At 47.1% G+C, this 13,826-nt stretch overlaps 1 protein-coding gene across 1 annotated transcript; it reads right to left on the reverse strand.

Moving 5' to 3' along the window:
- Positions 1 to 2,265: 2,265 nt before the first annotated feature.
- On the reverse strand, positions 2,266 to 7,735 carry LOC136493644 (probable potassium transporter 15). Its single transcript, XM_066489743.1, has 10 exons — positions 7,172 to 7,735; positions 5,928 to 6,156; positions 5,582 to 5,830; positions 5,348 to 5,398; positions 4,985 to 5,245; positions 4,696 to 4,748; positions 4,464 to 4,578; positions 4,027 to 4,281; positions 3,408 to 3,930; positions 2,266 to 3,194 (listed from the first exon to the last, which is right to left on the reverse strand). Exons 1-10 carry the CDS (start codon positions 7,478 to 7,480, stop codon positions 2,678 to 2,680), a joined length of 2,562 nt encoding a protein of 853 aa, XP_066345840.1. The 5' UTR covers positions 7,481 to 7,735; the 3' UTR covers positions 2,266 to 2,677.
- Between the last annotated feature and the right edge of the window lie 6,091 nt (positions 7,736 to 13,826).

Raw genomic sequence — 13,826 nt, forward strand, 5'->3', positions numbered from 1 at the left:
CTCTCATACATTTTTAGCCTTGAGAACACTCTCCAACCCTCTCTTAGTGAGTGATTGATTCAATCTTGCAAAACCCATGTTGTGGGTTAAGAGAGATTCAAATTTAAGAGCAAGCCACCCTTGAGCACTTGTGCATATTATTGATCTCCTGATTTGCATTTGTTACTCTTGACTCTTCGGTCCTAGATGGCTAGGCGTCGTTGGAGAGCACCCAAGAGCTTGTGGTGTGCCTCGAAAAGTTTGTAACGGTTCGATTCCACCACCGCAAGGGAAGGAATCAACTAGTGGAAGGAGAAAAATGAGTTGGAAAAGACTCTGGCCATTCGCGATTCGATTCCACTAGTGGTTTGATTCCACCACCGCAAGGGAAGGAATCAACTAGTGGAAGGCCGAACTTCGGTAAAACATATCGTGTGTCTCGATCTCTTTCTTTATATTTGTCATTCGTGATCTTGTGTGTTGCTTGAGATTGTATACAGGTTAGCTAAAGGTATCAGCAACTAAGTGAAAAGAAGAGATCGAAAGGGAAGAAGAGGGGAGCTGACTTGCACAGCCCGTGTATATCGGACGCGTTCGAAATTGATACCGGACACTCCGATATTTCCTACATGTGCTAAAATTATTCATTCTCTGTTCTAACTCTGTGGTTGCAGGGTTGTATCTCGTATACATATTCAATATACTTTGTTTACCCTGTTGGCGTACTCGTGAGGAGTTTATTTATCTGATTATGAGTTTTCAAGTGGGAAACTCCAACTCTAATCGTTTCCGCATTTTGAAGGGTTAAATTTTTAGAAACGCCTATTCACCCCCCTCTATGCGACATTCTCGGTCCTTTCACCCACGTCCCGGCAAACAAACATGGCAACCAGCACCGCCGGTCGTCCCGAGGAAGAAGACGACGGTGATGGGACCCGCACCCTTTCATCGGCGAGATGAAGGAGGAGCGGCAGACATGAGCCGCGCTAGGCCCGCCTATGACCCCATCGCCACCATACACCGCCGGAGGAGGAAGAAGGATGCAAGTGAACCGAGGAGAGTGGAGAGCGAGAGGGATTAGAGAGCGGAGTGGAGGAGGGGGACTAAGGAGAGTGGCGCCTCGGCTTATAAGGGAGGATGAAACCCTAGCGATGTGGAAGGAGGGAAATATTTGTCGTCGTGTGCGAGACGGAGGGAGCAGCCCGCCAACCACCAAAATGAGCCCCGCGAATGGCCGATTTCGACCGTGCCCACGAGAAACGGAGGAGAGGGTGTTCTCTGGGAGCGAGGCTCGCAGCTGCTTTAAGCAGCGTACGGCCTAGGCCCAGACGTCTTCTAGACAAACAAACACGGCGCGGTGCACCGCATGAGCCATGCCCTGGCCCCCGTCCAGGCAAACAAATACGTCCAACAAGACTGTTTCTCACAGCCTGACTCAAGCTTACAGGTTGAGCTGTAGTTTTTAAAAAAGTTACTGTGAGCCGTGGTTTTTGAAAAGACTGCTAAGACCGTTTCGTTGCACAATTGTGGCTTTCGGGAAAGCTGCTGTCAGCGGCCCCACATGACATATGCGACCCCACCTGTCAATCACTAAATTTTTTTTCCCTGTGCGTCAGTGCGTCTTCTTCCTTTTCGGTTCGTCCGTCCGCGATGGGGACTGCCGCTCGCGCGAGGCCGAGGCAGGGGCCGCGCCCGCTCGGTCGGCTGAGGCAGGGCCGGAGTAGGTGACCGCACAGGCCACCGGGGTAGGGCTGTCCGCCGCCGAAGCCGCGTAGGCGCGCCGGGGCAGGGCTGCACGCCGCCGGATCCGCACCTCGCCGCGGCGAATCCGGAGCCGAGCTCGCTGGCCGGCGTGGAGGTTGCCGCCGGAAACCGACCTCTCCTTTCCTGGTGACGCCGCGGGCCTGTGGAGGTGGGGCGGGCAGCCGACGACCTGGTGTCACGACGGGCCGGCGGACCCGTGAAGATGGGGGCGGCGCCGGCGGGGCGGCTGCCGGCCTCGGCGAAATCCCAGGCGCGCGAACGAGGAAGAAGAGATGCGGACGGGGAAAAGAAATAAAAACGAAGCGGTATCCTCCGTACAAGTCCTCTCGTGTCCTCGACTAATCTCGCTGCCGCGACGCCGCGAGCAGAACAGAAACTCTTCAGAACAGGAACTGCCGCGCACGCCTGTTCGCTCGCTCGTAAAAGATATCGATGATAAGTTACAACAGTATTTTTTTTTTTCACACCAAATCAGCAGTAAATAATCCACAATCGCTTACGATAAAACGAACAGGCTGGCAAGGAAATAACACATACATTAACAAAACACACTGATCTCAGTTTGGCTCATTGCAAAAGCAAGAACATGCTCTAGGCGAGAATATACTTACAAATGGCCACATTTCACCAGTAGCTTTGCAAACACAAAAAATGTCTAACAAAATCAAGGAGGGTGACAAAAAGAATCTTTGCTGCACAAGGGGAAAAAGGTTAATACACCACCCTAGCGGTGTGCCAGCTAAAACTTCCAGCCACATTTTGGCATTGTACAACTACACGGGAGATAGATTCCTACAACAACCGAAGCCATCATCAACTTGTGAACAAAAACAAGAGTGCCGATATCCTCTTTGCCATTTGCCACCTTCATCCTTTTACGGTCAGTGTGGTTTATATCAGACAGCCATGAGCAGAACCAGTGCAGTTCCAGCAATCAGACATAAGAAGTCATGCGCACCTGCATCATGTTCGAGTGCGGGATGCTCATCAACATGATCGCCCGGCGGCAGTTGTTCCTCAGGAACGCGAAGAAATAGTTTATCATCAGCTTCTTGAAGAACCACGAGTCCTTCCTAGCCTTGATGATGGGGTTGTCGATGAGGTAGACGGCCCCAGACCGCTTGGACTGCTTGATGAACGCCAGCTCCAGTTCAAGATTCTGGGCATAATCCAGTACAGGATCGTGCTGAGGCGTGGAGCAGCTGGCTTCAGGAATGAGCTCTGTTGAAGGCGCATAGTCCGCCAGGAGAGGGACGTTGAGCGAGTAGAGGCTGCCGTTTGGTGCTTGGATGATCTTCACAGGGGTTGGAGGCTCTTCGTCCGAGTCGACGTCGTCTTCGCTTTGTAGGGATAGCTCTACTGCCTCTCGTTGTAGGAATTTCTCGAGGCCTTCAATCAGAAGACGCTCAAATACGCTATGGTGCTCCTGCTTCTTGTCTTTGTACCCGTATCTGTGCAAAAACAAGCTAATGTTAGGGGAGGTTTTGCTGTTGATTCCATATGCTGAAGCTTAAAAATCCCTACAGCAGTTCATAACTGGATGACAAATCATGAATGTATCTACATTTCATATGCAATTAACTACAATCGATCATGATGTTCTTTTTGTAAGTGTAAGTTTCACATGGAACAAAACTTATCTACATGTAAGATCAAGCTTTTACCTCGCTATACAGCGGAACATGTGATAGCCCCTTGAGCATACACGTTGGAAAAGAAACCTTTCACTTTGGGGAACCACAGGAACTGGCACATTCCTGATACACACAAATACAATTATCGAGTGTATCGCAGGGAGTGAGGTCAGAAAATGACCAAAAATTGCAGGAACTCCTTTCACAATATCACTGTAGACTAAGCCTAGTCCAGGAGCTCTGATGGTACCAAGGTTGGGCCCCAACTTCCTCATCAAATCCTTTGAAAGCTTCTGCTTGACTTCACTGTCATACTTTAGTTTGCTCCCATAGTTCCATATAAACATAATCATGAGTAGAACAGATGCAAAAATCAACAACGCCCAGCCCCCATCTCCGACACTACTCAGAGCTGATGAGAAGAAAATCAGCTCCAAGAATAGGAATGTGATAACAAATGACAGAACCTTCGTAATATTGAACTCCCATATTAGAAGCATTATTATTGTAACATAAACCGTGGCCATTATCATCACCCCAAGCTCAGCGATAGCTGTTCAAGATGGAACTTTGTTAGAGCAGCAGAAACTAACAGATTGAACAAATAGAGAACATACTGGCATCAAAAGCATATCAATACATCATTTACCATATGCGTTGCCAACATCATATATGTTTCTGAACAGAATGATAAAGCCCAAGCAGGAAACCATTAGAAACCAGTTTACAACGGGAATGTATATCTTAGCCATAAATTTCCGAGATGTATGAACAATTTTGAGCCGGGGAAAACAACCAAGTGCTATAGACTGCTTTAGGCACTGGAATATAGCAACCGTCATTGTCCTACTGGCAATTAGTGCAGCAAGATTCGCCACTAAGAAAACAGGCCAGAAAACTCCACCTGCAAAGAGAAGCCAGCATAAAATAAGTGGAAGTAGCTAGTCCCCCGGATAGGTTAAAAAAAAGCAAGCAGAAAACACAACTGATTTAAGCAGCAACTGTTTACGTATTGAAGAAGCATTATTGGAAAATATCCATGAGAAAATGGCAGATAAGCTAAATGTTCAGCACCATCCAACTTACTTGGAATAGATGAAAAGAAGACCTGCTCAGATGACTTTTGGTTGGCAATGAGAAAGGCAGCTTGTCCTAGATACGCCAAGACAAGGCAAGGAAGAACAAGAAGCACAAACATATACTGCAAAGTAAAATAAGAGCTTATTAAGTACATACAGATCACATAAGTGTTTCAAATATTAGCTGCAAGTAGGGGGGAACAAATGAAGTCGAGGCTTCATTGGCTTGCAGATAATACCTGAACATATGTTACAGGAAAGTAACAAAGATTCGAAAAGATGGCCTCAGATCCTGCAAGATAGTTTGGATAAACTTAAAGTGAGTCTCTTATAATGACAGAAACAAATGTTTTTACTCACATATTTAAGACAAAGTTCTGAACCACTATGCTATTACAGAAGAGAATCTTATTTCATTAATAAATGCTCGATAGTAAAGATATCCAACAAAGTGAATAAGACGACAACCAAAAGGAAAAAAATGTTGGACATTCAGCTGATTATAGATCAATAAACTATGGTGATTACCTGTTGCACATAAAAGACAACCACCGAGGGACAGCCAAGCCTGAAAAGGATTCCTCCCAAAATAATAAATAATGTAGAGAGGATTAAATGCCTTAAAAGCTGTTGGGCCATATAGACTCAGATTGTATATTCCAATCCCTCCAAGGCAACAAAACCATAAAAGTAAAGAAGGGCCAATTGCAAACCCCACTTTGCTAGTGGCATACCTCTGTACACTAAACAATACTATAAGAAGTGCAACTGAAATCATCACAACAACATCTGCAAAGAACGTTCAATGAAAATACAAAGTAAAGTAAGCAATAATTCATTAAAAAAAATAAACTCCATGCTATGAGATACAAGAGAACCAAAAAATATCACCTTGTGAGGTATTTGGTAGCCCAACTTTCAAGCCACTGACAGCAGATAACACTGCATTCAAGGATAAATAATTAATTTGGCTGGACAAAAACGCTCTCTAGCATTGAAATAAGTTGAAATGACATGGAAAAGACAAAGATTCATTCGATGTCTATAGTATTCTTCATGGTTAATCCACTAACAGAACTTTTGTGATTTAAGTTGAAATGTGGACACGATGAAAAAGAAGCAAACCTGACATTGCTGGTGTGATAACTCCATTGGATATGAACATGGAAGTCCCAAACAAGACTAAGCCTAGAAGCAACTTCTTCAACAGTAGTGACGATTCAAGTTTCTCTTTTACTTTTATGGATCTCTCAAGCTCTGGTGTTGGAAGCTTGAGTCGAAAACTTGACATCCTCTTCTCAGACTGTACTTGGTTTGGAATGAGACTCACTTTTGCATTTCTACAAATCAAAGAATACAAAGCAAATATACCACCTGCAGAGTCATGGAACCAATGGAAGATGTAAGCCTCTGGCACGCTTTTGCATAAAAGCCTGAACCTGATTAACTCAATTCACAACCTCGCATATACCTTCACCGTCATCATTGGCCCACAGGACAACCAAAACATACTTCACTAATGGCATCAATATAAGAGTATACAGAACTAGTGAGAGTGCTCCAAGAACATCCTCCTCTCCAACAATAGGGTACTTGTTAAACATGACATCAAATGTATACAATGGACCAATTCCAATATCTCCAAACACCACAGCAAGAGTCTGAAGAGCAAGAAACATTGTCCTGCCAAAATCGAACTCCTGCACATGTAAATGAAATAACTAAACCACATGAAAGATAATGAGTGAAACATGATCAACAATGGCAGACATTCTTCAGCAAACTGGAACATATTAGGATCTACCTATGTACACCTAACATAATTTCCCAAAGTGTCCAAAAAAATCGCATCTATCTGGTACAGGAGTTTGAAATAATGGTTACTGTTTTAAAAAAAGAAACAGTAGCTGATGGTGTTCCACAAAACCCACCTGGAATACTATTGAACATTTACACTACCTGCCTGTAAGTTTCGTTTCAATGTTGCCCTATTTACTTTTACAATACATTCATTAATTGCTTTCACATATGTACTCAACTTTGTATGGACCAAACCACGGAGGGAGTATCCAACAAGATTAGCTGCACTTTTTTAATTTACTACTGCCTGTGTGTCGTAGGTTCAGGTTGGAGGAGTAAATTGGCATTCATGTGAATGTGCCTTACATTGCACTCGATCTTCTTAGGCGGTGTTTGGTTGCCCCTCCTAAATTTTAGTCGTTGTCCATCGAATGTTTGTACACATGTATGGAGTATTAAATATAGACTAATTATGAAACTAATTGCATAGTTTGCGACTAATTTGCGAGACGAATCTTTTAAGCCTAATTAGTCCATGATTTGACAATATGATGCTACAGTAAACATATGCTAATGACGGATTAATTAGGCTTAAAAATTTCGTCTCGTGGAGTACGACGGATTAAGTAATTTGTTTTTTTATTAATATCCGAACACCACATGCAACGTCCTCCCGACACACGTCCTAAATTTTAATCACCGGATCTAAACACCACCTTAGCCTAAGCTCAATTTAGGCAGTTCTCTATCAATGATTAGATTTCCTTCCCCCACCTGATTAATAATAACTACAAATCCCGAAATCCTTCTTCTCCAAATAAGCAAATCAGCACGTAACGCCGGCCATTGTAAGCGCCCGAGCACAGGAAATCCATCTCGATCACGCAACAGAAACAACACCCGTGCCCTCCTCACCTCGGAGTCGTCGAGCTGCTGCGCGACGGAGACCTCGTTCCCCTCGACGTCGAACCAGTCCACGGACGGCACGGTCCGGATCAGCCTCTTCCTCCCCTTCTCCTTCTCCTCCTCCTCCTCGTCGTCATCCTCGTCGTCCTCCGACTCGAAGCTCCCGCCCCTGCCCACCGCCCCGACGGCCGCGGGGGTCCCGGCCCCGGCCCCGGCGCGGTCCTCGTCGTCCTCCTCCTCCGTGGACACCCACCGCCATTCCAGCGACGGCGCCTTCCGCATGCCGCCGGCCGCCGACGATTCCGCCGACGACGCCATTACGGGCTAGGGTTGGGTCCCGATCGGATCGTGAGGGCAGGCAGGGCGAGGAAACTAGTATAGAAAATTTCCGTTTCGTGGTTGCGTGTGGGCGTGCGGCGGTGTGGGGTGGTGGAGGTCTGGAGCCTGGAGGAGAGAGAGTGGGGAGCGACAAAACCGGGAGCAGGAGCGAGAGTGCGCGAAACCAATGACGATGGCGGGCCGGACAGGAGCGAGCGGTTTTGTTCGCGGAGACGGAAGGTGAGGGGTGCCGGGTGCCGGTGCCGGTGCCGCTGAGATGGCAGCACGTGGGGATCACATGAGTTGCGCAAATGCTCCTATTTTCACCGATCAAGTAAAGGGGGCGAGACGCCCTTGGCCGGTCTGAAATTTGAGTGAACTAGCTGAAAAATATTATTTTAGCTAAATTATTATGAAAAAAAAAAATTATTCCAGCTAAAAAAAGAAACAGAATAAGTCAAATATGGGATAAGCCAAACAGGGCCGCTAAAGTTTACATGTGTCATATGAGCGTCACATCGAGTGTTTGGATAGTAATAAAAAAATAAATTACAGAAGTCCTCAGTAATCCGTGAGAAAAATTTATTATGCCTAATTAATCTGTCATTAACACATGTTTACTGTAGCACCACATTGTCAAATCATAGATCGATTAGGCTTAAAAAATCGTCTCGCAAATTAGTCTCAATCTGTGCATTTAGTTTCATAATTAGTCTACATTTAATATTCCATGCATGTGTCAAACATTCGATGTGACAGGACTAAACTTTTGTCCGAGGGAAATATGTGTCAAACATTGGATGTGACATGATATTCATCTCAATCCACATGTGTTGAAGTAGATTGAAATAAAATTAAACTAAATCATATTTCATTCCACTACAACACATGTGGATTAAAACGAATACACATGCATTCAAACATGACCTGACCATTTATTGAAACCTAGTAGTTTGGATTCTTTCATCTATCATTGTTTCCTTGGTGAAAAAAATGGGATAATAAAATGATACTGATTTGCAAGAATATAGATTAATTTCTCTACCATGAATATCTTATTCTATTGTTTGAATATCTTTTTCCTAGAACTAGGATATTTTTTATATATAGTTTTTTTTCATAAATACAACCCTCGTCCTGCATAATGGATTTCCTACGATGCAACTGACTGCTCTTCAACTCTTCTACATTGTCACTGATGGCAATGACAACAACAATGTTTTGACGCCATACCTGATTGGAGGACACTTCTCTAGGAAGCATTGCACTGCATCACTTTGAGCAATAGTTATTGTAATGGCGATTGAGTCAATATGTGCGCATTGTGAAACAAAATCGTATCTACCACTTGAATACAAGAATTTGTCTTCGTGGAGGTTCACATTGAATATTGATGAGATTAGTCAGAGGTAGAGGGAGACGTAACTCGAAGATAGACAACGAACATCTAGATTACGCTCTGTTCGCTTCGCTGAAAAGCTATGACTAAAAGTACTGTTCGCTGATTTATTGTCAGAGAAAAATATTGTTTTTTCAAAACAGTACGGCTCATAAGACAAGCAAACGAGACCTACAATTGTTCTGCATATCTAGTGCAATTAATGGGATCCTATGGGATGACAACCTTGACCCATCTAAAAATCTCATGTAACAACATAAATGCAAGATATACACGTGGAAGCTCATCAAATACATGAGCTTGGCAGTGGATAAATTTACTAACAAGGGATGGCTATATCAAAATGCGTGTGTCATGTGTAAATAGGACACCTGAACCGTCCAAGATTTTTTTTTGACTGGCATGTCCCTTTTGTATAGGATGTTTGGCGCTTGGTGACATCCCATGCAGCTGGCAAATGAAAAAAAAAATGCCCAAACATACAAAAAAAAAGGATATTTTTGGTTGGGAGAGATCCTGAATATTCCGGTTACCTATAAGACCTTGCTACTGTTATGATTTTCAATGGATTAATCTGCCTCATCTGGGAAGATCTTTAGAGCTCACCGGCAATACGTGAGTCGGTGTTTTAAGTTGTCACCGGCAAGTAATTTTTTTATATTGCGCGTCTGGTCTGAATGATATGCTAAGAGGACATAAGATTTATACTGATTCAGGCAGAATATCCCTACGTTCAGTTCGTTGTTGTTGCTCGTGTTACTAGCACTGAAAGTTCATAGTAGGGGTTACAAACGGTCGAGAGAGGGACATGTCCCAAGTCTTTGGTGAGAAGAGTGAACAGGTGCCGAGAGCTCAGTCGCTTCTCGGCTGTGTGCTTGTGTGTTCTGATTGGTTCGGGGTTCGATCGGTCCGAGTTCGAATCGGTGGGATGTGTTGCGATGCGTTCGAGTCCCCTTCATAGGACGTCCTGCTTTCCCTTTTATAGGCCAAGAGAAAACACGGGTTACCATGAAGGAAAAAGAGGAGAAGGAGAAGAAGAAGTCCTCCAGGATCGCCGGGTCCTTCTTTTCCTTCATGCAGGTCTCGCCGACCCTGTAGACGTCAACAGGGACAGCTCCACGTCATGGCCCTATTCGTCACTGGCGCCATGCGCAGGCGTCGTCTCCCAGTCGTGGCGCTCCACTTCGTCCGGGCGAACGTCATGGTGAACTGACGCGCATGTCAGTGCTTGTACGAGGGTTAGGCAGAACAGCACCAGTACGCCCGACGTTGTTCCTGATGTGAACCCCATGTACGGCCCATCATGGCTACGAGTTATATCGAGACGTGTCAGTCACCTCCCTAGTGTCAGAGCTTTGACCCAGGCTCATTCGCTTGGACCTAGAGTGGTTAGCGGCGGCATGGGTCTCCATCGGGCAAGATGTATCCCCCGGCCTTAGGGTCGGTCGAGGCAGAGTCCCCCCCAGAGGCCGGGCGAGGCGGAGCCCGCGCTCAGAGGCCGGGCGAGGCAGAGCTAGCCCTCAGAGGTCAGGCGAGGCGGAGCCCGTGGCCTCGGTGTCAGGCGAGGCGAAGCCCGCCCCCAGAGGTCGAGCGAGACGGAGTCATCCCTTAGAGGTCGGGCAAGACGGAGCCCGCGGCCTCGATGTTGAGCGATGTAGAGCCAGCCCTCAGAGGTCGGACGAGGCAGAGCCCATGGCCTTGGTGTCGAGCGAGGCGGAGCCTATCCTTAGAGGTCGGGCGAGGCGGAGCCCGCCCTCAGAGGTCGGGCGAGGTGGAGCCCGTGACCTTAGTGTCGGGCAAGGCGAAGCCCACGGCCTCGGTGTCGGATGAGGCAGAGCCCGCCCCTAGAGGCCAGGCGAGGCAGAGCTTGCGCACCTAGGGTCAGTTGGAGTTGTAGTTGCACTCTTGACTACTCGGATAAATCAATGTTGATGGTTATTAGCTTTTCCTCTTTGGGTACCCTTATATTGGTCTCCGACGGTAGCCCCTAAACCTCTAGAGGAGTAGAAAACTCCTTCGGAGGCTTTTCCAAATGGGAGGACTCTGAAAGCCTTGGTCTTCTTTTGTTGCCCACAGCGTGAGCTAGGGGTGGTGATTCCCTTTCCTCGAGCCCCCTCCCGTAGTAGGGGGCCAGTCGAGGATCAGTTCGTCTTTATGATTGTCTTTCCTCAGGCGTTTTTTTCGATAAAAATAGAGGGGCCGAGCCTGCCATGATTTTTCTCTAAGGACGAATCATGGCGTCCGGTGAGCTGTTAATGGGCTAGTCTGAGTGGGGCCCCTAATATCCCATTCGCGGGGATCTGGCTTGGGTTAGCTTGGTGACTGACCCTAGATCCTCAGCGGTCAATCCATATAGTTCTCGGGTGGGGGTTGGCCATGTTTCATGCGTCACCCCATCCGTGGTTTTCGCAACCGAAGGGGCTAAGCTAACGACACTTGCCTCGATGGCTCGAGTGTTGTGCTCAGTGAGCTCGCTAACAGGCATGTTCGAGCAGAATCCGGGTTCATCATTCGCTGACGGGGTCGGCATAGCCCTCATATGGCATTCCACTGCTCCTTAACCCACCTCTCGGCAGATGCCCATGTCGCTCCGGAGAGCAACTCAGGTGGCTCGCTGGCCTCTCCTTGATGGAGATTCTGTGGGCTTGGCATAAGGTTAGGATCGAACGAGAAATGTCTAGATGTCGCTGTCCGCTTCTGAGCAGGGTCGGGCAAGGCTGCTGGGGCTCATCTATGTTTTTCTCCCCTAGCTCTGTTTGACGCGAGGCAGACTTGATCCCTTCGTGGACCAGCCTTCGTACCTCGGTTGGTTGCCGCTCATGTCAAATGAGACAACTACCACTTCATGACGCGACGCGAAGCGTTATGATGCAATAATTGTATATACAATGCTTGGATGTATGAGTTGAATGTATGAATGAATGTATGAATAAATGTATGAATGCATGCATGAGAATGGATGAATGAATGCTCATGTACTGGAAAAGTAAAGTGGGGGTCAGTAAAGTTACCTTGGTGGCTCGAGTGACAAGTTCTAGGAGCTCTTACCAGATATGTCCATGTGGGGTCTGGGTCCGTCGTTCATGACGAAGTTGGTGAGACCTGCATGGGGCATCCTGCTGCTCCCTACCCATCTCTCAGTAGTGGTCAGAGTCATCTGATCGACTTCAGGCGACCTGTTGGCCTCTCCTCGATGGAGATTCCACAGGTTGGCCCCTCCAAACCCTTCCTAAGAAGGCAGAGGCTAAAACTTAGGGTGCGGGGACAAAAAAACTCTAATCACGCTGGTGAGCAGAAATGTCGTAGCCGCTGGGGCGTTGGTTTTTTGCAGTTTGACCAGGTTTACTCAGAGTTTGTTTCCACATACCTTGCTTCTAGTTTTTTAACGTGAGAAGGGGTCGGGCATAAAGAATGTCTAGTGAATAGATACTCTTGACAGCCCCCGAGTGAGGCCCGACCCCTTGCCATTGCAGCGGTCGGGGGCTCGATAGCGAAATTGATAAGAGAAAAAGTGCGTAGATTAAGGGCGACCTACTAGCGTAGGACCTACTTTGATGGCACGACTGACAGGTTCGGGGAGCTCTTATCGAACATATTCGAGTGGAATCTGTCTCTGTCGTTCGTGACGGGGTTGGCATAACCCGCATGGGGCATCCTGCTGCTCCCTACCCATAAGTCAGCAGCGGCCAAGCCATCCGATCGACTTGTGTTACCCGCTGGGACAAGACTTACCTATGGAGATAGGGGATGCGAACATCCTACCCAATAACTTAGTTAGGCAGATAAGCCAGGCGATGAACTCATAATAAATGGACAAGCTCTCAGATTTAGTTATGGCCAAACAATTTTTTAGCCCTTCTCCCCCTTTTTGTATAAAAGGTTGGTGGGTTCCAACCCTTTCGACCATCAAGACTATAAAGCCCGGAGTGCGGGTGAACAAACTCTGATCACACTAGTCAGCCAAAACACCGTAGCCACCGAGGCATAGGTTTCTTACAGTCCGACCAGTTTTACTCAACGTTCGTTTCTGCAACCCTAGCTTCTAAGTCTCAACGTGAGAGAGGGTCGGGCACAGATAATGTTTGCCAGGCGGATAGACTCTTAAACGCGTATCGACTCTTTCCGTGGCTAAGGCCAAAAAGCCCAAGGTGTGAAAAAACTCTAATCACGCTGATGAGCAAAGACGCCATAGCCACCGAGGTGTAGGTTTCTCGCAGTCCGACCAGTTTTACTCAGTATTTGTTTCCGCAAACTTCACTTTTGGGTCTTAATCATGAGAAAGGGTCGAACATAGAGACTGTCTACCGGATAGATATGCTCTTATTAGCCCTCGAGTGAGGCCCGACCCTTTGTCGTTGCTAGGGTCAGGTGTCTCCTAAAGATTGGGTAAGTTGATAACGAAACTGATAAGAGAAAGTGTGCGTATATTAAGGGTAAAAGTGACGTAGCTACTCGATGTTCTAGGCAATAACGAAAACTTCACCGCCAATGGCCTTGAGCTTGTAGGCGCCTGGTCGGAGCACCCCCATGATGACATACGGTCCCTCCCATGGCGAAGAGAGCTTGTGGCAGTTCTTGTTGCTCTGGATGAAGTGGAGCACTAGGTCCCCGATGTTGAAGGCCTGACCCCACATCCGACGGATGTGGTACCAGCGCAACGCTTGCTGGTACTTGGCCGAGCAGAGGAGGACGATGTTGCGCACTTCATCTAGCTAGGCTCCTTCCTGTGCTCCCCCTTATCAGAGCCTCCGGATAAGAACCGCTTCAAGAGGTCATAGTCCTTATATAGGTGCTCAATGGGGAAAGAATGGTTCGGGCATGGCCCTTCGAGCAGCTTCTCAAAGTGGTCTGGGGTACCCTCCATAGGCTTCTGGCCCCCCTTGCGGTCGGTGGTGGCCATGAGCGAGCCCTCGTGCCGCTGCTTGTTCTTCTTCTTGACGAGATGGT

This window comes from Miscanthus floridulus, chromosome 11 (assembly GCF_019320115.1).
Source record: "Miscanthus floridulus cultivar M001 chromosome 11, ASM1932011v1, whole genome shotgun sequence".
Lineage (NCBI taxonomy): Eukaryota > Viridiplantae > Streptophyta > Magnoliopsida > Poales > Poaceae > Miscanthus > Miscanthus floridulus.